This window comes from Nematolebias whitei, chromosome 12 (assembly GCF_014905685.2).
Source record: "Nematolebias whitei isolate Nwh7 chromosome 12, NemWhi1, whole genome shotgun sequence".
Lineage (NCBI taxonomy): Eukaryota > Metazoa > Chordata > Actinopteri > Cyprinodontiformes > Rivulidae > Nematolebias > Nematolebias whitei.
In genome coordinates, this window is record NC_056509.1 from 47,384,074 (window position 1) to 47,402,804 (window position 18,731).

The following is an 18,731-nucleotide window of genomic DNA, read 5'->3' on the forward strand; positions in this document are numbered from 1 at the left end:
CTTCAGGGAACCTTCAGAACCTTCAGGGAACCTTCAGAACCTTCAGAACCTTCAGAGATTGTTCAGTATTGTTCTCTAAGGGACAACATTAGAACGTGTTACGGTCCGGTTGTTTAAATGTTAAACTATGAAACCTTCAGAAAAAAACGTTCCCAAGAATCCTTTAACGAACTTTTAGGGAACACTCAGGAGAACACTAATGTTCTCATGTTCATCAGAAAACGTTTTTTGAATCCTTAGAGAACGTTCCCAGAAGGCTGCCTAAATGTTGGTTTCAACCTCCACATTGTGACCTTCAGGGAACCTTCAGGGAACATTCAGACTTGTTCTCAGGAGGTAACCTGGACCCTTTAGAACGTGTTGAGGTCCAGTTGAATCCATGAGTCCGTCTGTGTGACCTTCAGAACAAAACGTTCCCAGAAGGTTCTCTAAAGGTTAGCTGTCTTCACAACATGACCAAGGGAACCTTTTAGAAACGTTCTCTAAAACCTACGCCATGTGTAACCTTCAAAGAACGTTCTGCAGTTCAGGTTCTTGTAATCTTCAGAAAGTCTTTGAAGTGGCGCCTCAATGATTAAAAACAGTCTCCTTTAAAGAACACTGAGAACCTTCAGGGAACCTTCTCTAAATGTTCCCAAGTTGAACCGTCAGGAAACGCTTGTCATATACGGACCTTCAGGGAACCTTTAAAAGTTCCCTTTAGGGAACGGTTCTGAAGGTTCTCTGAAAGTTTGTTACCTTAAAGGGATGCTCAGGGAACATTCTCCGAAGGTTCCGGTTCGTTTTGGCTCTGCAGGGTTCTAAAGGGTTCTTGGCGAGCCTGAACCCTCCTGCTGCCCTCGGGTCAGAACGACCGCAGTACCTCGGGCCTCGGAGGTCCGTTCGACCCCGGGGCAGCAGGAGGGCGAGACCTTGAGTTTGATTTGGTCCAAACTGAAACGACAATCTGTTCTGATGGTTTGAAAGTCCAGCTGTTGGGCCTTAAAGTTCTGACCGGTCCAACTGGGTTCTGCAGCTCGGTCTGGAATGTTTTGTCCAGACCGAGCTGCAGAACCTTTAAACATGTTTCTAAAGAACGTAAGAGGAACAGAAGCGACGGACCGGTTCTGCTGCGGCTCGGCTCAGATGCGCTGCTTCCTCCGGGCCTTGGACCTTCAGACAGGAACCCGACTGGACTCCCACCGGACCCGGACCTCTCCGCCTTCCTGTGGACCAGAACACGTTCTTCACCGCTCCGTTTAAAATCTGCAGGAACGTTTTACAGCTGAACAAAGAGCCGGACCAGAACCTGAAGGGTCCGGTTCAAACCTTCAGAACCACAGACCGGTCCTGGATCTCGACTGAAGGCGAGACGTCAGAACTTGGAGCTAAAGTTCGTTTAAAAAAAAAAGTTTTATTTTCATTAAAGTCTGAGCCGGGACATCTGGAAGTTCCACCGCCTCCGAGAATAAACTGAACTTTTAATATTTTACAACTTTAATCAAACGTTTGATCTTATGTTAAAGATGGAACCCAAACAAACCTGCAGAGGTCCAGACCGGTACAGAGTCTGGTCCAGACTCTGGTCCAGACTCTGGACTTCCTTCATTCTGTGAACGTTTATGATGCGTTCACTGTCGTCCATTTTCCTTCCATATATTTTTCAGCTCAGTTCTCGTCTCACAGTTTTCAACAAATCATGAATCAAAACGTTCGGCTCTTTCAGATCAATCCTGCTGTCACTTTTGGTTTTGGTGCAACTTTAGCTGTTTGAAATATTTAGCCTTTTCTGCCATTTTTCTCTCATAGAAACTGAACTGAGCTCATTTTAATCCTTCAGCTCTTTAGCTCTGTTTACAACCTTTTACTGCTTCTTTCACATTCTGTTCTGCTTCAGCTTCTTTCAGCTTCCTGCTGCTAATTTAAACTTGTTTTCAGCTACTTTCAGCTGTTTTGTGCTTCTTTCAGATTCTTTCTTCCAACTACAACATTTTTGTGCTTCTTCTAACTTCTTTCTGCTCCTTTCAGATTATTTCTGCTTGTTTCAGTTATTTCAGCTAATATTCGGCTGTTTTATGCTTTTTTTTTTAGCTCTTTCAGTTAATTCCACTTTTTTTTTAGCTAATTTCAGCTCCTTCCACTTCCTTCTGGTAGTTTAAGCTTCTTTCTGCCTTTTCAGTCTTTTTTTTAGCTGATTTCCTAATTGCTGTGCTCATTTCTGCTGATTTAAACCGAATTCAGTAAATATGTGTTCTTTCTGCTTTCTTCTGCTGATTGAGGCTTGTCCTTCCATTTCAGCTAACTTCAGCTGTTTTTAGCTAACTTCAGCTGTTTTTAGCTAACTTCAGCTGTTTTTCTGCAATAAGCGTTCACGCTGCATTTTCACAGGAAGTGCAGTTTCTCTAGTTTTGACTCATTTCCTGTCGATCTTATAAAAGACATCAAATTAATTCTTTATTTATTGTCGCTGCTCTGAATGAACGTATTTTTATCAAATGAGAGAAAAAGTTTTGGTCTCGGTCTGAAGCTAAAACGCTGCTTCAACAAACAAACAAACAAACAAACAAACAAACAAACAAACTTTTGTTTGTTTGTTTGTTTGTTTGTTTGTTAAATCCTCATTTTATAATTTATTGTCACGTCAACGATCAAACAGAATCCACGATGTGATGAAGAACAGTTTGAACAGAACCTGAACAGAACACGTCTGAACGGGTCGACGTTTACATGAAGTCTGACCAGAACCTCACAGGTTCTGATGGGGGGGGGGGGGTGTCCACGAGGAGCTCACCTGAGGGCCGGACCAGAAACTGCATCGTCTCGCTCCGAGTCTCCAGCCAGGACCGACAGACTGAGGAGGAGGAGCAGGAAGAAGAACAGGAGGAGCAGGAGGAGGAGCAGGAGGAGCAGGAGGACAAGGAGCAGGAGGAGCAGGAGGACAAGGAGCAGGAGGAGAAGGAGGACAAGAAGCAGGAGGATGAGGAGCAGGAGGACAAGGAGCAGGAGGAGGAGGAGCAGGAGGACAAGAAGCAGGAGGACAAGGAGCAGGAGGAGGAGAAGGAGGAGGAGGAACAGGAGGAGGAGGAGCAGGAGGAGCAGGAGGAGGAGGAACAGGAGGACAAGGAGCAGGAGGATGAGGAGCAGGAGGATGAGGAGCAGGAGGACAAGGAGGATGAGGAGGACAAGGAGCAGGAGGATGAGGAGCAGGAAGATGAGGAAACAGAGGCAGTGAGGACAAACTCGGTCCAAACTCGTGCACAGTCGTGCTACAACATGCAGACTGCTCACAGGTCCGATCCAGAACCGTTCTCTTCATGCAGAACTTTCATGCAGCCGACCGTGAAGCGTGACCCGACCCGGTTCTGGACGACCCTGAAGGGGCCAGCCCCTGAACGCATCGCACAGACGATGAGCACAGCTTCAACTGGGACCAGAGTCTCTGGTGGACCTCCGTGTTTGGAGACACGTCCCCTGGCTCTGGTGGTTCTGGTGAAAATAGAACCGAACCGTTTGGACTCAGCGGCCATTGTTCCACCTGGAGGACAAAGAGAAGCTGGAGGCACGGCGGCGGCAGCAGCATGCAGTGGGACGGTCCACGTCACGAGGACATCTGAAGACAGGAAGTTAACGCTCGGACACAAACAGGTCTTCAAATGGACACTGTCCCTCAGTGTCCAGAGTGCTGTGAGAAGGAAACCCAGAACCTCTGACCCGGGTCAGACGGATCAAAGACGACACCGTCTGGGAACCTCTCACTGTAAACCCTGCACCGTCGTGTGGCGCCGTCTTCAGCGTGGTCTGGTTCTGACTGGACCGACGAGCTAAAGACTCGTACCGGACCGACGAGCTAAAGACTCGTACCGGACCGACGAGCTAAAGACTCGTACCGGACCGACGAGCTAAAGACTCGTCGTCTTCAAACAGCTCAAAACGCACGGAGACAAATCAGAAGCAGCCCCACAAGATCCAGCTTTACACACGTGCACGTTTCAACATGCACAAGGAGTATGTTCAAATACACGTGCACAAATCACCTGCTGTGGTCGGACCAACTTGCCTGTGAACGTGACTATTAAGGTTCGCTAATGCAACGCTGCGTTCAAGGCCGGTGAGAAGCTGGGACGTCAGAGCGTCGTGTCCGCAGCTCATAATCCAGAGATTAAAACTCGTTACTGGATTAAAAAGGTTTGTTTTTTGTACCGTACGGTTAAAATAATGTAAAATAAGGAGGCTGGATAAATCTACCAGAACCAGAAAAACAGATTTTCCCACAAGAAGAAGAATTTGTCCATTTCTGCTCTGGTTCAGTCGTCTCGTCCAAAACGTAACTTTTGAAAACGGTTCCGAGTCCGTGGGACGAGTTTTACAACGATTTGATCTCCGTACGAAGGTTTCTGAAGAGCTCCTCCCACAGGGAGCAGGTTCTGGACTCGTGCACAGAACCTGCCTTCAGGTGCACCCCGAAGGACTCGGACCGGTCCCGGTCCTGATGAACCGGGACTCGGATCTGTCCGAGCCTCTCAGCCAATCAGAGACGAGACGCCCGGCTCGTCTGATTGGACGGAGCATGCGGACTCACTCGCTGAGACTCCTGCCTCGTCTGATCGGTCCAGACGGACGGTCCTCCCTCTGAGGGACAGCGCTGCAAGGTCAAAGGACAAAGAAAGGACACGGACATGAGACCAGGGGGACAGTATGGAGACACTCCGGGGACAGTGAAAGACAAAGTGTGAGGACGGCGAGGAAAACTAAACCCAATTCTTCTCAAATGATCAGAAACTGTTCCTGTCCGGACCGACCCGATGACGGGACTTTTATTTTGACGGCGGTTTCCTGTGATACTCACTGCTGCTGTCCTTCTGTCCTCTCTGAGGACGCCTCGTCTCCGACCAGAGGGCTTCGACTTCAGAGGCAGCAGAGACAGGAGAGACACAGGTTCAGGCCCGCTGCTGGTTCTGGACCAGTTCTGGACCGGTTCTGGTCGGTCCATGAAACGGGAACAGCGATGTTCAACGGGAACTTTCTGCGTTTTGGTTTCAGGAAGTTTGAAATAAATTAAGAAAATAAAACAGAACGTTTTATTAAAATTTAAAATTATATTTGGAAATTTTTATTTATTTTTATTTTTTTCACCTTTTGAAATAATTTTATTTTTTAATTTATTGTTAATTTTAGCACTTTTTTTCTTTTGGAGACGTTTAATTATTTTTTGTTTCTTATTTGTAAAGTTTTGCACATTTTATTTTTTATCAATTAAAAATAATATTTATTTATTTTAACAATAATCGTATTTTATTTATTTATAATTTGATATTTTCTCTTTGAACATCTAAATAAATTTGTTTTGTGTGGAAACTTATTTTAACTGTTTTATAAACATTTTTTCTACTTTATTTTCCGTCATTATTTTATTTTATTAACAATAAAAAGTGAATTTATCGCTAATAAAATAAAATCTAATCATTTTTATAAAACTTTAAATTTATTTTCTTCAGATTTAGATTCTGATGCAGAAAATTAAAATCTTGAGTTTCATCCCGGACAGCACGGGTTCCTGCAGCGGGTCCAGAACCTTCTGTTCAGAACCTCAGACCTGGACCGGGTCCTGTTCAGAACCTCAGACCTGGACCAGGTCCTGTTCAGAACCTCAGATCTGGACATCTGGACCGGGTCCTGTTCAGAACCTCAGATCTGGACTGGGTCCTGTTCAGAACCTCAGACCTGGACCAGGTCCGGTGACCTTCTAAGGTCCAGGAACATCAGCTCTGAGCCTCGCGGTCGCTCACCAGCCGTACGTCTTCTGGGGTTTGGGCAGCGGGTCGTCGAAGAACGAGTCTCCTTCATCCTGGTCTCCCTGCTCCTCCTCCTCCTCCTCCTCCTCCTTCCTCACCCCTGCAGAGGAGGAGGTTTGCTGCTGAAGGTCTCCTTCCCCCGGAGAGGACGAACGCTCCGGGTCCTGAGGAGAACCACAGTTCAGGTGAGACAAACGGATTCAGGTGGTCCTGAAGCTGATGAAGAGCTGATGAAGAGGAGAAGCAGCCGAAGCTTTTTATAATTTGCTGAACTGTAAAACTTTCAGCTGTGAACATGAGCTGAAAGCTGCTGTGGAACCAACCGGGTCACGTGTTTGAAACAAATCTGGGCTTTTTGTTTTTCACATCGTTCCAATTAGCTTCGACTCATTTGACCCTTCAGAGCCACCGTAGATCAAAGATTAGGAGCTAAAAGCTGAACCTGTTTGTTCCACAGCTGAAGTCATTCTGAGACGGACCGGACGGGTTCTGACTGAACGACACAGACTGGACTCATGCAGGAGGAAAGGTTCTGTGCTCTAAAAACGACAAACGAGGCGACGGCGAACGCGTCTGACGGACAGATCAACTCCGGTGCTTTTATTGTGACAGGAAGTGTCTGGGTCTGCTGCTCGTCTCGTTACCTTGACGACCGTCTGGCTCCTCTGGACTCTGTACCTGGGGATCTGTGCACAACACGAAGAGCAGCCGTCAGAGCCACGAACCGGACCTCCATCAGAAACACGCAGGAGGTTCTGCTCTCATGCATGAAAAGTTAACAGGAGCATCAACTACGGGTTTGTTTTCAGTTTTTACACAATCTCTTTATTTTGAAATATTTTCAGTTTCGGTGTTTCCAGTTCTGCATTTCAAGCTGCAACACATTCCAGAAGGAACTGGGTTAGGGACAGGAAGTACCTGGTTTCCCCACAGCTCCAACTAATCCTGGAGTACCTCAAAGTGGTGTACTTGGACCACTCCTCTTTCTTATTTCATGCTTTATTTTGGTTAAACCATCTCCTACCACGGTGCCAAACTTTGACTGTATGCTGATGATACTCTGATCTTTGTCCGAATCGGTTCAGCCCAGCCCCCCACCACCCCCTCTGTCCCTGATCCCCCAGGAGCAGGAAACCAAAGCCTGGAACTGAGCTTTGGGTTGTTGCTCCTAAAACTCTGCTCAGAAACGTTGGAGGTCTCTTTCTGGATACAGATGGGTTCTCTAGCTGCCATCCTCTGGGGTTCGCAACCTGGATCAGGGTTCTGTGATGGACTGGACTTGAATCACCACCAGAACCCTCTCAGGTGACATCTAATGCTCTGATGAGACAAAAATAAACTCCAAGAACACGGTATCCAGTGTTTGGCACGGTGGTGGTTGTATCATGTTCTGGGGCTGGCTGCTCAAAAAAGACAAGTCCAAAAGCCCGGTTCTGATGGCAGCATTAATGCAGAAAAGTCCAGAAGATTTTACAGAAACATCTGCTGCCTTCAAGGACCACACCATTTTATGGGACATTTCAGCACTTTTCACCAAGACAAAAAGTGTCCCCAATGGAGGACGAGGACAACGTGTCCTGCTGGACAGAGTAACACCTGAACGTCTTCATCACCTGGTTTCCTCTTGGTCAGAACCTCGTTAGGTGTTGGGGGAGAAGCAGAAACTGTCCCTGGAGTTTAAATCTCCGTCGTGTCTGAAACCTTCGTGTGTTTTTAGGATTGAACAGAAGAATTCCTTCATCCTGCAGCGCCGCCGTTCCAGCACGGACAACGAGTTTCAGCTGTTTTATAAAATGAAAAGTCTCGAAGGAAGAACCGGTTGAAAGCAGAACGGACCTTACTGACCGGAGGAGAGGCGGCTCGATCCTCAGCCCGGCTCTGAGGTCGACTCGTGTTCGAGTCCGGAACGACCTGAAAGCAGGATCAGAAACTTTAAAACTTTAAAACTTTAAAACATTAAAACGTTTGAACAAACACATCGATCGCTCCGGGAGCTGAACGGGATTAAATAATTTGATCTAATCTGAGCGTCAGAACAAACGTTTTAAAACGCCACCGGCTCAAATTAAAGATATTTATCGTTATTAAAGAAGTTCGTGTTTTTATTTTGCTCCCAAATTATTTAAAAGTGAAACATTAAAAGATTTTCTGGTTTTTGTGACTTTGTTCAAATTATGTGGGAATAAATGACACAACTTTTATTTTGTTAATCTGAGCAGGATTTGTTTGACACGGCGGACATGAAGCTAAATTTAAATGATTATTAAAACGTGAATTATAATTAAATGATTAATTATTAAAGTGGAGAACATGGAGCTCATCAGAACGTTTGAAACCCGGGTCAGGACCCGAGACTCACCACGCTCCTGCACTGACAGAACAGACGTCTGTACGAGTCCAGGAAGAACTGGAAGTCGATCCCTGCAAACAATCAGAACCAAGAGTCCGGTCAGTCCCGGGTCAGAACTCCTTGGATCAGACTGCAGGTTCTAAGAAGAATGAACCGGGCTCACTGTCGGAGGAGGTTCTGTCTGCAGCTCGGAGCTCATCGCACGTGAATCTCTCCAACATGTTCCTGTGAAAACCCAAACAGCAGAAAAACCTGCGGTCGGTTCTGGTTCTGGGACGACTGGACGAACCCAGATCCAGACTTCCTGTTCATGATTAAAACTCTTATTTGTTAAAAAAGTTCTGGACTCGTTAACATGACGGACCAAAACAAGCTTCAAAACTTTAAAACGGACCGGACCTTTGGATCCTTCAGAACCACGAAACATTTTCAGAACTGAACGTTTTGAACAAGAACAACAAACTCAGTGCAGCTGAAGGAGAAACGGGTCGGACCTGTTCAGACCCGGCAGCAGGTCCGAGAACACAGACTTCAGATCTTCTCCACGGACCGAGCCGCTCCCATCCTGCAGACCCAACAGAACCAGCCGTAAGAAGGTCACCTGTGATTGGCTGCAGAGCGATGACATCACAGCCCTGGACTCACCTGGTCGTAAAGATCAAAGGTCCTGCGGGCGAGAGCGACGTCTGGAGTCTGGAGGAGCTCCTGAGACAGAAGAAGAAGACGATGAAGCACGATCTGAGAAGAACAGCTGAAGGCTGAGAAGAACAGCTAAAGTCTGAAGGAGAAGAACAGCTAAAGTCTGAAGGAGAAGAACAGCTAATGATGAAAATAAGACGAGTTTCTTCAAACGACGACTGAAACGAATCCTGTTGGACAGAAACAGAAAACTGAGTCCCTTCAGGACCAGGAAACCCCTCAGGACCAGGTTACTCATCATGATTAGGACCAAAAGATTAATCAGGAACTGCACGAGGAACTCAAGGATCCAGGGACTTCATCAACAGAACCTGGGACACAGACGTCAGCAGGACACCCTAAGCCCCGCCCCCTTTATCTGTCAACACCCAGTGACCCAAATCCTAAGAACTAGGTCGACCTGGATCAGTCCAAACACACAACTTGAGGAACTCCTGCAGACCGATCCGAGCTCAGATCTGACCCGTCGGGTCTGAAATTATTTGGGGGTCCAGAGGGAACCTTTAAACATCTGAAACCACGAAGAACTGCTGATCTGGATCCCTTTAAGAGACTCCAACCAGAACCTAAATAACCAGCTGGACAGGGCGTTTGTGTTTACATGCTAGAACCGGTCCTTCTCTCACCGTCCGGTCGTTTCCAGCTCCGCCTCCAGCTCCGCCTCCCTGCCGACACACAGAACACAAACCATCAGCCTCGGTCGGACCGGCTGCAGAACTGAGCGGGACCGTCTCACCTCGGTGGGGACATCCGGTTTGTCTCCGCGCCGTCCTCTCCGGACCAGCTCCAGCAGCAGCGGGGACGTTTTATTCAGATCCGAGTCAGACAGACCCAGGTCCCTGCAGACCAGGTCCCGGCTGTCCAGACCGTTCAGCTGCTCACAGAAAACACATCGGCTGATTTAAAAACTCATTTTATCTTTTTTGTTTGTTCCTGAGCTTCAGAGCTCGAGTCAAACACAAGTTTATAAACAGGAAGTGGCAGAAATCAGACAGGAAGTACAAACTGACGCAAAGATTCACTCAGTTTTACTCAGAATCAACAATTTAAAAAGTCTAAACAGATCTACAGATAAAATATTCTATCATCTTTAACAAATATTAAAAGTAGAGCCCCACTGATATGTCGGCCGGGCTGGTATATCTGGGGGGGGGGGGGCAATATTTCAGGTTGATGTGTGTTTGGGGACGTATCGGTGATAATTGTCCCATTATCAGCCGATATGATGGTCGCTCTAATTTTTACATCACTTTTATAACAAAAATCATCCCAAAACCTAATAAGTCACTTCACTTTGATAAAAAGGTGACTACAGGAACATGAACTAAGAAAACAGAAACGTCTGTTTACCTTTGAAACTTCAACAAACATGTAAACAACAACAACCTGATAAACTGGTTTGATGTCACCAGTTTCATCTTAATCACAGATTTTATCCAAACAACAGTTTCTGTTAACAACGAGCTCTTTAACGGGCCTGCAGGTCAGAAACACCATGTTCACAAACAGCCGGCTCTTCAAAAGGAACAGATTCAAAAGACCCGGCTCTCTTCAACGAGACGTAAATCTCAGGGTTACTGAAGAGGAGCTGGGTTAAAAACTACCAGACGAACAAAAATCAGCTGCTTTCTGTGCGTGATGTCACTTGACGGCTTCAGATTCTGAGCGTTTCTGTTCATCTGAAGCTCCGAGGAGAAACTTTCCACCACACGAGTTACGTCAGCGTGAGGTTTAAGGAGCTCAGAGCCGTCAAGTCCGTTTGTTGTTGTCGGGACGTTTTAAAGTCTTTGTCAAACAGAACCGGAGCGCGGACCCGTTCGGGTCGGGTTTTTTCTGTGCTGCTCACCAGGTTGATCTCGGGTTGGAACACGGCGAGGCTGAAGTCCAGGTTGAAGACCTGCAGGAAGTCTACGATCAGGCTGGCCACCAGGCGACCTGCGGGGATAAAACACGGATCAGAACCAGACAGAGACGGCTCCAACACTTCGGTTTAATGACGGATTCGGTCCAAATGCAGACAAGTTGCAGCAACACTCCTGCAGCTCTTCTCCTCACAGCAGCTACTTTTAAACTTTTCTCTTTGTAGCTGTTTGGGTCTGGAGCAGCTCCCAAAACACTGAGCAGAACAGGATTTAAAGAAGACCCTGAACCCAGAACCAGAGGTCTGATGGTGCGGCAGCACCACCCTGTGGTCACAACCACAAACTACAACAACAAACTCCAGAGAAACACAGACAGAAGATGAGCAGACACATAAAGCTGATGTTCAGAGGAGGAAAACACCAGGAGATGAAACTCGTTTGGATCCAAGAAAAACTGACCGTCTTGAGTGTTCAGGCATTTCTTCAGGTTTTCGTTGACGAGTGGAGTTTTGTTCTGGGGACAGAAAAGACAAACGTTGATGACGAATCAAACTGTGAAGAAAAGTCAGGATGAAGCTTCACCTCCAGCCTGTCCTGGTCCTCCATGGCCAGGAACACGGCTGCCCTCATCTCTGCCTGCACGAAAAACATTTACACACAAATTATAAATGTGATCATTCACACAGAGATGTTAGTTCTAATCTAAAGTTGCAAAAAGCCTCAGCTGATCTACAGCAAACATGTTTCAAGCAAATGTTCAAAGTGTTTCTGCTTCAAAACAAGATTTTTGTCTGAGAGAAATTAAACATTTTCAGTTATTTTTACTTGATATGAAACAAACAAACAAAAAAAGCTGAAACGCTAAATCAGCTTTAAGCTTTTACTGCTGCACAAACAGAGCTGGACACCGAAGGTGACTCAGCACTCGGTCACTAACCAGCCAGCAACAACCAGGAGCTAACTAACTAGTTCAGAGTTCAGCCACTGCACGTCACAGACAGATTAGCATTAGCCGTTAGCATCGTGACGCTAACGGTCCTCGGACCTTCAGCTTGTTCAGGACTCCGCTGGTCTCCAGGTTCTGGATCAGCAGGTCCCTCAGCTCCGTGTCGTCCTCAGCAGCCGACATGATCACCCGCTGTCCAGCACAACTGTGGCACAAGAACTGAGAAGAACCACAACAAACGGACCGGAAACAACCCGGAAGTGACGTCAGCAGCTGCTGCCGGGCTGGGGCGACACCGCCACCTAGTGGTAGCCACCAGTTCAGATTTACAGCTTTTAACAAGTTTTAACTTTGTTTCATTTTTACGTTAAAACCTTGAAAAATGCAAAGTATGAGAGCTTTTTAAAAACAAAAAATATGAAAACTGTGTTTGTGTCAGCTGACAGATTTACTGTTTAACAATAAAAACAAGTCAGACCTGTTCCTGTGTTTCAGACTGAATGTGCAGTTTCACAGGTTTCATTCATTAATGAACGTTTTTATGTTTATTTACACGCTTGGCCAAAAATCTAAAAGTATAAAAAAGAAAAAAGTACAAACTACTGAGAGATTAGACATAAAATTTATTATTTAGCTCATAAACTCTTTAACATCCACAGTTTGACAAGCTGACCAAGAACATGAACTCCAAAAATAACATTTACACGCATAAAACCCACATCTGGAGGTTTCTCATGGTCCACATCTGGCCCTGAGTCAGGGGAGGGGGTGCAGTTGAACAGAGTTTACACAGAACTGGGCCCATGGTGACCCGGGTTCTGATGAACCTCGTCTGGTCCAACTCCTGTCGCTGTAAAGAAACTAAAGAGGAGCTAAAACTGATTCTTCTTATTCTGAATCAAACGCTTGTTTTGTACCTAAACTCTTCTCCAGGGGTGTCACCAGGAGAGGGCTCAGGGGGGCAGTGCCCCCCCCCCCCCCCCAATGTCCCTCTTTAGTTTGTTTCTTCATCACGTTGTTCAATCATCATTTTTATCCATCAAACGATCAATAGATTTAACAAAGATACAACAGGTTTTGTGTTTCTGTTCCCCCAAAAACTAAATACATTATTTTTATTTATGTCATCACACACACACACACACACACTTCTGTGTGTGTGTTCAATAAAAATAAACACAAATGCTTTCAACATCATCCAATCAGACTTGCTCCGTCTCAAACTTGTCCTAACGCAGATAAAACCAAAGGGATGCTTTGTTCAAACAGGAAGTTGGTCCCAGCAGTTCTTCCTCTGATTTTATCCTCAAATGGTGTCCCCATTGAGTTTGTTGATTCCTATAAATATTTGTGTATCTTGGTCGACTCACATCTCTCTTTTAAGCTCCATGTGTTAAACCTAGTAAAGAAACTGAAAGTTAAACTGGGTTTCTTTTTCAGAAACAGATCCTGTCTAACTCTGAACCCTGAGGAACGCCTTGTATCTGTGACTTTCCTTCCCTCCATTGATTACGGTGACATTATTTACATGAACGCTCCTACAAGAACCTGCAGATGTTGGATGCTGCAGATGTTGGATGCTGCAGATGTTGGATGCTGTCTATCATGGTGCACTAAGATTCATAACTGGCTGTAACTACCGTACCCACCACTGCACCCAGTATTCACTGGTTAACTGGTCACCATTAACTTCACACAGACTCTCCCACTGGTACATTTTCATCTTTAAATCACTTCTTGGTCTGCTGCCTTCATACATCTCCTCCTACATGTCTCTGTGTGAGTGCAGCTACAGCGTGCGCTCTCAGGACATCATTACCTGCAGTGTTCCCTCAGTGAGGACTGAACTAGACAAAAGGACCTTCTCCTACTCCGCTCCTGTTTCCTGGAATATCTTGTAAAAAGATCTGAAGCTCTCGACCTTTGACCTCTCTAAGTGGCTTCAAACATCTGTTCAGTTCCTGGAAGAACCAACGCAGACGTGTTCCTGTTTGTAGTTTTCGACACCACCTTGCAATGTAGCGGTTATTGCTTCATTTCTTAAATATAATTTTCTTCATGTTTTCCAGTTTGTATGTTTCTTGTATGATCGTCCACTGTCGTCGTCGCTCGTTGTTAGATCAGGTCTCTCTTGTGAGGCTCAGTGAGACCAGCCCGTAGAAATAAAGGTTGAATGAAACAACACTTTTGGTTCTGGTGCCACCCCAGGACGCTCTGTGGCCCCCACATGCCCCCCACATTAAAGCATCTCTGGTGGGGGCCCCTGGTACAGCTGCTTCTTACATGACTGTATTTTGTTGGCCATAAATAAATAAACAAATAAGTAAACAAACAAATAAATAAATAAATAAATAAATAAATAAATAAACAAATAAACAAGGCGGCTGGATGTTTATTATGGGATCATCTAAGGAGGAGAGGAGCAGCAGATGGAGGAGAGAGTGAAAAAGGAGAGAGGAGGGGGGGCAGACTGAGGAGGAGGAGCAGGAAGGACTGGGCAGACTCCAGCAGACCCCCTCCCGGTGGATCCGGATCCTCAGCCGCTCCGTCCGGAGGCGCCATGGCCGACGATCGCGCTCCGTCCACGGCCTGCACCGGCTCCAGCCTCCTGCAGCCGGTCAGCGACCTCACCAAGCTGCCGCTGGACCAGGTACGACCAGGACCCGGACCAGGCCGGGCCCGAGCCGCGGAGCCCCGCATCGGGTCCGTCCGGGTCTCTGAGGCGCGTTTTGCAACAAAAGATGCAGAAGGAGGGCGGGGTGGGGGGGCAGGCTGTCCTGCAGGACCTGGGCCTCGGATCCGGTCCAGCTGCGGGACGCGTTGTCTGTAAACACGATCCGTGCGGGACAGACAGCCGGAACCGAGGCAGGGTTCTGGACCAGAACCGAGACCCAAACATCCCGTGGTCAGGATGAGGAGGAGGATGAAGAGGAGTCTGATCATCATTATTATATTATCAATAATCATTAATAATCATTCCATCATAAACCATCACAAATCATCAATAATTATTATAAATCACATCAGAATCCACAAACATCCTGTTTACTAAACCTGAGAAACAGATTTATATATTTATACACACAGTACACATATTTATACACACAGTACACATACACAGAATATAAATACTGGTTTTAGCTTGTGCTTTAGCTGATTTTAGCTTGTGTCCTGCTGGTTTTAGCTTGTGCTTTAGCTGATTTTAGCTTGTGTCCTGCTGGTTTTAGCTTGTGTTTAGCTGATTTTAGCTTGTGTCCTGCTGGTTTTAGCTTGTGTTTAGCTGATTTTAGATTGTGTCCTGCTGGTTTTAGCTTGTGCTTTAGCTGATTTTAGCCTTACTCTGTTGATTTTAGCTTTGCTAATTTTAGCTCACATTCTGTGTTCAGCTGATTTTAGCTTGTGTTTTAGCTGATTTTAGCTTGTGTTTAGCTGATTTTAGCCTAACGCTGTTGATTTTAGCTTTGCTAATTTTATCTCACGTTCTGCTAGTTATAGCTTGTGTTCAGCTGATTTTAGCTTGTGTTTTAGCTGATTTTAGCTTGTGTTTAGCTGGTTTTATCTTGTGTCCTGCTGTTTTAGCTTGTGTCCTGCTGTTTTAGCTTGTGTTTAGCTGGTTTTAGCTTGTGTTTAGCTGATTTTAGCCTAACTCTGTTGATTTTAGCTTAGCTAATTTTAGCTCATGTTCTGCTGGTTATAGCTTGTGTTCAGCTGATTTTAGCTTGTGTTTTAGTTGATTTTAGCTTGTGTCCTGCTGGTTTTAGCTTGTGTTTAGCTGATTTTAGCTTGTGTTTTAGTTGATTTTAGCTTGTGTCCTGCTGGTTTTAGCTCACGTTCAGCTTGTTTTAGCTTCATATTCACAGTGTGAAGTTTCTACAAAGGAAGTTTCTGTGATAAAATTTCTTCTTGAAAAAAGAAACAAAAGCTCAAATCATTTATTTCTTTAGCTGATTTTTACGAGCTGAAACCCAACTGTAACTAAGCAGAAACGTTTCGGCCACATCTCCAGTCCGACTCGGTGCAGCCGACAGAAAGAGTCCCAGCAGCTGAGAAAACCTCGTGGTCTCAGACCTGTTCCGGTCTCAGTCCAGCTGTGTTCGGACCAGAAGGTCCAGATTGTTGCTCAGCGTGGACCCTCAGCAGGACCCGATCCAGCTCCGTCAGAACTGAACCGGTTTTGGTTCTGAACCCAGTCAGACCCTGCTGGTCCTGCCTGGTGGATCTGAACCCAACAGAACGTTTATTAATTCCACACGTAGAACCAACAAATCATTGCAGAACTCCGATTTATTTATATTTGTTCTGTTTCCCTTTTGTTGGTTTTTCAGGGAACCTTTAGTGAACTTTTAGGAATGTTCCCTAAACATTCACGATGTGTTCTTCAGGGAGAGTTCTCTAAAGGTTAAAGGATCTGGAACATTCAGAGAAGGTTGTAGAAATGTACAACATTCAGAGGAACTTTGGAGAACATTCCCAGAAGATTTTTAGAGAACGTTCCCTGAATGTTCTTTAAAGGTTACAAGACCTGAAACCGTTAGAACAGTTCTACAGAAAAACAACAAAGTCCATGCTCAATAATCCAGGTATACAATCCATCATTTTTCAGTCAGGTCATCTGGACAATTTCTTTTTTTTTTGTTGTGCTGAAACGTTTCGTCTTCCATCCAGAAGGCTTCATCAGTCAAGGAAACACACAACAGAACTGAATCTTCTCCCAACATCTTACTACAAACTGGAACAAACCAGTTCTGCTTGTGATAAGATGGTCTCTTTGGTACGCCCCCTCCTCCATTGCCTTAGTTCTACAGACTGTTGTGCAGTGTGACCTTCAAAGAACATGTAGGGAACGTTCCCCGAAAGTTCCCTCAAAGTGTATCTCAACTTTCACATTGTGATCATCAAGGAGCCTTTAGGGAACAAATCCCAAAGGTTCTCTGAAAGTTGTTACAAACTTCGTAACCTTTAGGGAACGTTTGGTACACATTTCTTTAAAGTTCTCTTGTATATCTGTCAGAACACAATTATGGAACGTTCCCTTCCATTAATTCCAGCATTCATGTTGTGACCTTCAGGGAACATTCACGGAATGCTTGTGGATTGTTCTCCAAGGGTTAAAGGATTCAGGACCTTTAGGGCAACGTTGTAATTGTTCATTTGAGTAACCTTCAGAGGAAACCGTTCCCAAAAAGTTCTCTAAAGTTTAGTTGTCACTGTCCAAACGTGACCAGGGCAACTTTTTGGGAACATTCTCTAAATGTCACAAGCTCTGTAGCCTTCAGAGAACGTACACGTTAGGGTCTTGTAACCTTCAGAAAACCTTTGAGAATGTTCCCTAAAGAACAGTTAATTGTTCTCTTAAGAACACTTGGTGAAAATTCAGGCAACGTTCTCTAAATGTTCCGTTATGTACCCTTCTGAAAAGTTTCTGACACTTTCAAGATGTGTCCAAGGAACCTTTAGGGAACATTACTTGAACATTCTCTAAAAGTTACACAGTTTGTCCCTTAGAACCTGTTTGGGGAACGTTGTTTAAAGTTACACCGTGTAACCATAAAAACATTTTTTAAAGTTGCGTCTTTCACATTGAGACCTTCAAGGAACTTCTAAAAGTTCTCTGAACGTGGTTACAGGGTTTGTAACCTGAAGAGGATGTTTGGGGAACATTCAGCAAACGTTCTTTAACGGTTCCCCTGTAAAACTGTCAGAACATCTTATGAGAAACGTTCCCTGAAGGTTGCCTAAAGTGATCTTAGGGGAACTTTAAGGGATTGTTCTCTAAATGTTGCCGGGTCTGTAATATTCATGGAACATTGGAGAACTGTTATAAAACCTTCAGAGAACTTTTAGGGAACAATCCCAGAAGGTTCCCTCAAGGTTAGTTTCAACGTTCACATTGAGACCTTCAGGGAACCTGAAGTTCCTGAAGGTTCTCTCAAGCGGTAACAGAATTTGTAACCTTTAGGAAATGTTTGGGGAACGTTCTTTAAAGGTTCCCTGTATAACGGTCAGATTTAGGGGAGGTTCTCCAAAGGTTCCTGGGTGTTTGGCTTTGCAGCTTTTAAAGGGTTCTTATGGAACCTTAAATAAAGTTTCTTCAGTTTGTTGTGAGTGTCGGCGGGCCGAGCGGTGCAGCTGTACATGGTTCCTGTCTTGTCCTCGTCCTCCTGTCCCTGGGACAAGCTGAGCGTCCCCGGTGTCTCTGTCCCCTCTGCAGGTGAACTTCGTGGTGTGCCAGCTCTGCGCTCTGGTCTCGGCCTTCTGGTTCCGACTGTTCCTCCACCCCAGTAAGACGAGTCCGCTGGTCAGACACGTGGTGGCCACCGTTCTGGGCCTCTACTTCGCCACGTTCTGCTTCGGATGGTGAGAACACGACGGCTCCCGAACGAGCGCCTAATTTAAATTTATTTTTATTTCTGAGACCCGGAAACAAAACGGACATGGAACAGGTATCACGAGAAGGCTGTAGAAATGAGAAATAAAAAAGTTAAAGGAAAGTTTTACAAAAACAAGAATATTTGACTTAAATGTTTTCTTACTTTTTTAAATTGATCGTTTTTGTGTATTTGTTGTTTTTGTGGCAGAACTTTAAATTCCCAGAAAGACAAAAACAATTTAATTCATTTATATTTTCTCCTGAAACAAAAATCGTTCCTCTGATCGTTCTCACACTTTATTATTAATAAATTTATTTATTAAACAGAAACTGTTGAAACTTCTCATCACGTTCATCATTAAAGACGAAAGATAAAATAAAATGATCCTGATCGTTGCTGCTGGAAGTCGCTGTGCAAGCTCGACTTCCCTCCTGCTGCCCTGGGGTCAACACGCCCCCGCCCACCCCCACCCACCCCTGCCCTGAGGTGGATTTGTTGGACCCAAGGGCAGCAGGGGGGTAAAAGCTCCGCCCTGAGGTGTTGCACACAGAAACGTGTCCACTTCCTCTTCCTGCAGGTACACGCTTCACTTCCTGCTGCAGAGCGGACTCACCTACGGGATCATGATCCTGACCGGAGTCGAGCACATGCACAAGTGAGTCCCGTGACAAATCTAATAGTCCAAGTCTGTAGGTCTCTAGGAACCACAGATCTATAGTTAGTCCTGGTCTG

The 18,731-nt window shown here is 45.4% G+C and overlaps 2 protein-coding genes across 3 annotated transcripts in view; one reads left to right on the forward strand and one right to left on the reverse strand.

Annotated features, from left to right (window-relative positions):
- cep43 (centrosomal protein 43) overlaps positions 1–11,885 on the reverse strand; it is a 13,179-nt gene extending 1,294 nt beyond the window's left edge. Inside the window, exons 1-16 of one of the 2 annotated variants that reach the window (XM_037686004.1) lie at positions 11,728–11,885; positions 11,265–11,318; positions 11,142–11,196; positions 10,667–10,755; positions 9,557–9,694; positions 9,447–9,485; positions 8,767–8,826; positions 8,616–8,686; positions 8,285–8,346; positions 8,131–8,192; positions 7,608–7,682; positions 6,416–6,457; positions 5,766–5,935; positions 4,559–4,621; positions 2,771–2,830; positions 1,102–1,205 (exon numbers count right to left, since the gene is read on the reverse strand). In XM_037686004.1, the coding sequence (XP_037541932.1) occupies positions 1,102–1,205; positions 2,771–2,830; positions 4,559–4,621; positions 5,766–5,935; positions 6,416–6,457; positions 7,608–7,682; positions 8,131–8,192; positions 8,285–8,346; positions 8,616–8,686; positions 8,767–8,826; positions 9,447–9,485; positions 9,557–9,694; positions 10,667–10,755; positions 11,142–11,196; positions 11,265–11,318; positions 11,728–11,811 (1,228 nt within the window). In that variant the 5' untranslated portion in view covers positions 11,812–11,885. The remainder of the gene's footprint in view (positions 1–1,101; positions 1,206–2,770; positions 2,831–4,558; positions 4,622–5,765; positions 5,936–6,415; positions 6,458–7,607; positions 7,683–8,130; positions 8,193–8,284; positions 8,347–8,615; positions 8,687–8,766; positions 8,827–9,446; positions 9,486–9,556; positions 9,695–10,666; positions 10,756–11,141; positions 11,197–11,264; positions 11,319–11,727) is intronic. The other variant, XM_037686005.1, reaches the window with a different exon arrangement.
- A 2,270-nt stretch (positions 11,886–14,155) lies between these two features.
- The window catches only part of mboat2b (membrane bound O-acyltransferase domain containing 2b), a 10,352-nt gene continuing 5,776 nt past the window's right edge, over positions 14,156–18,731 (forward strand). The window contains exons 1-3 of the mRNA XM_037686003.1: positions 14,156–14,278; positions 17,840–17,985; positions 18,577–18,654. Coding sequence (XP_037541931.1) covers positions 14,189–14,278; positions 17,840–17,985; positions 18,577–18,654 — 314 coding nt within the window. The 5' untranslated portion in view covers positions 14,156–14,188. The remainder of the gene's footprint in view (positions 14,279–17,839; positions 17,986–18,576; positions 18,655–18,731) is intronic.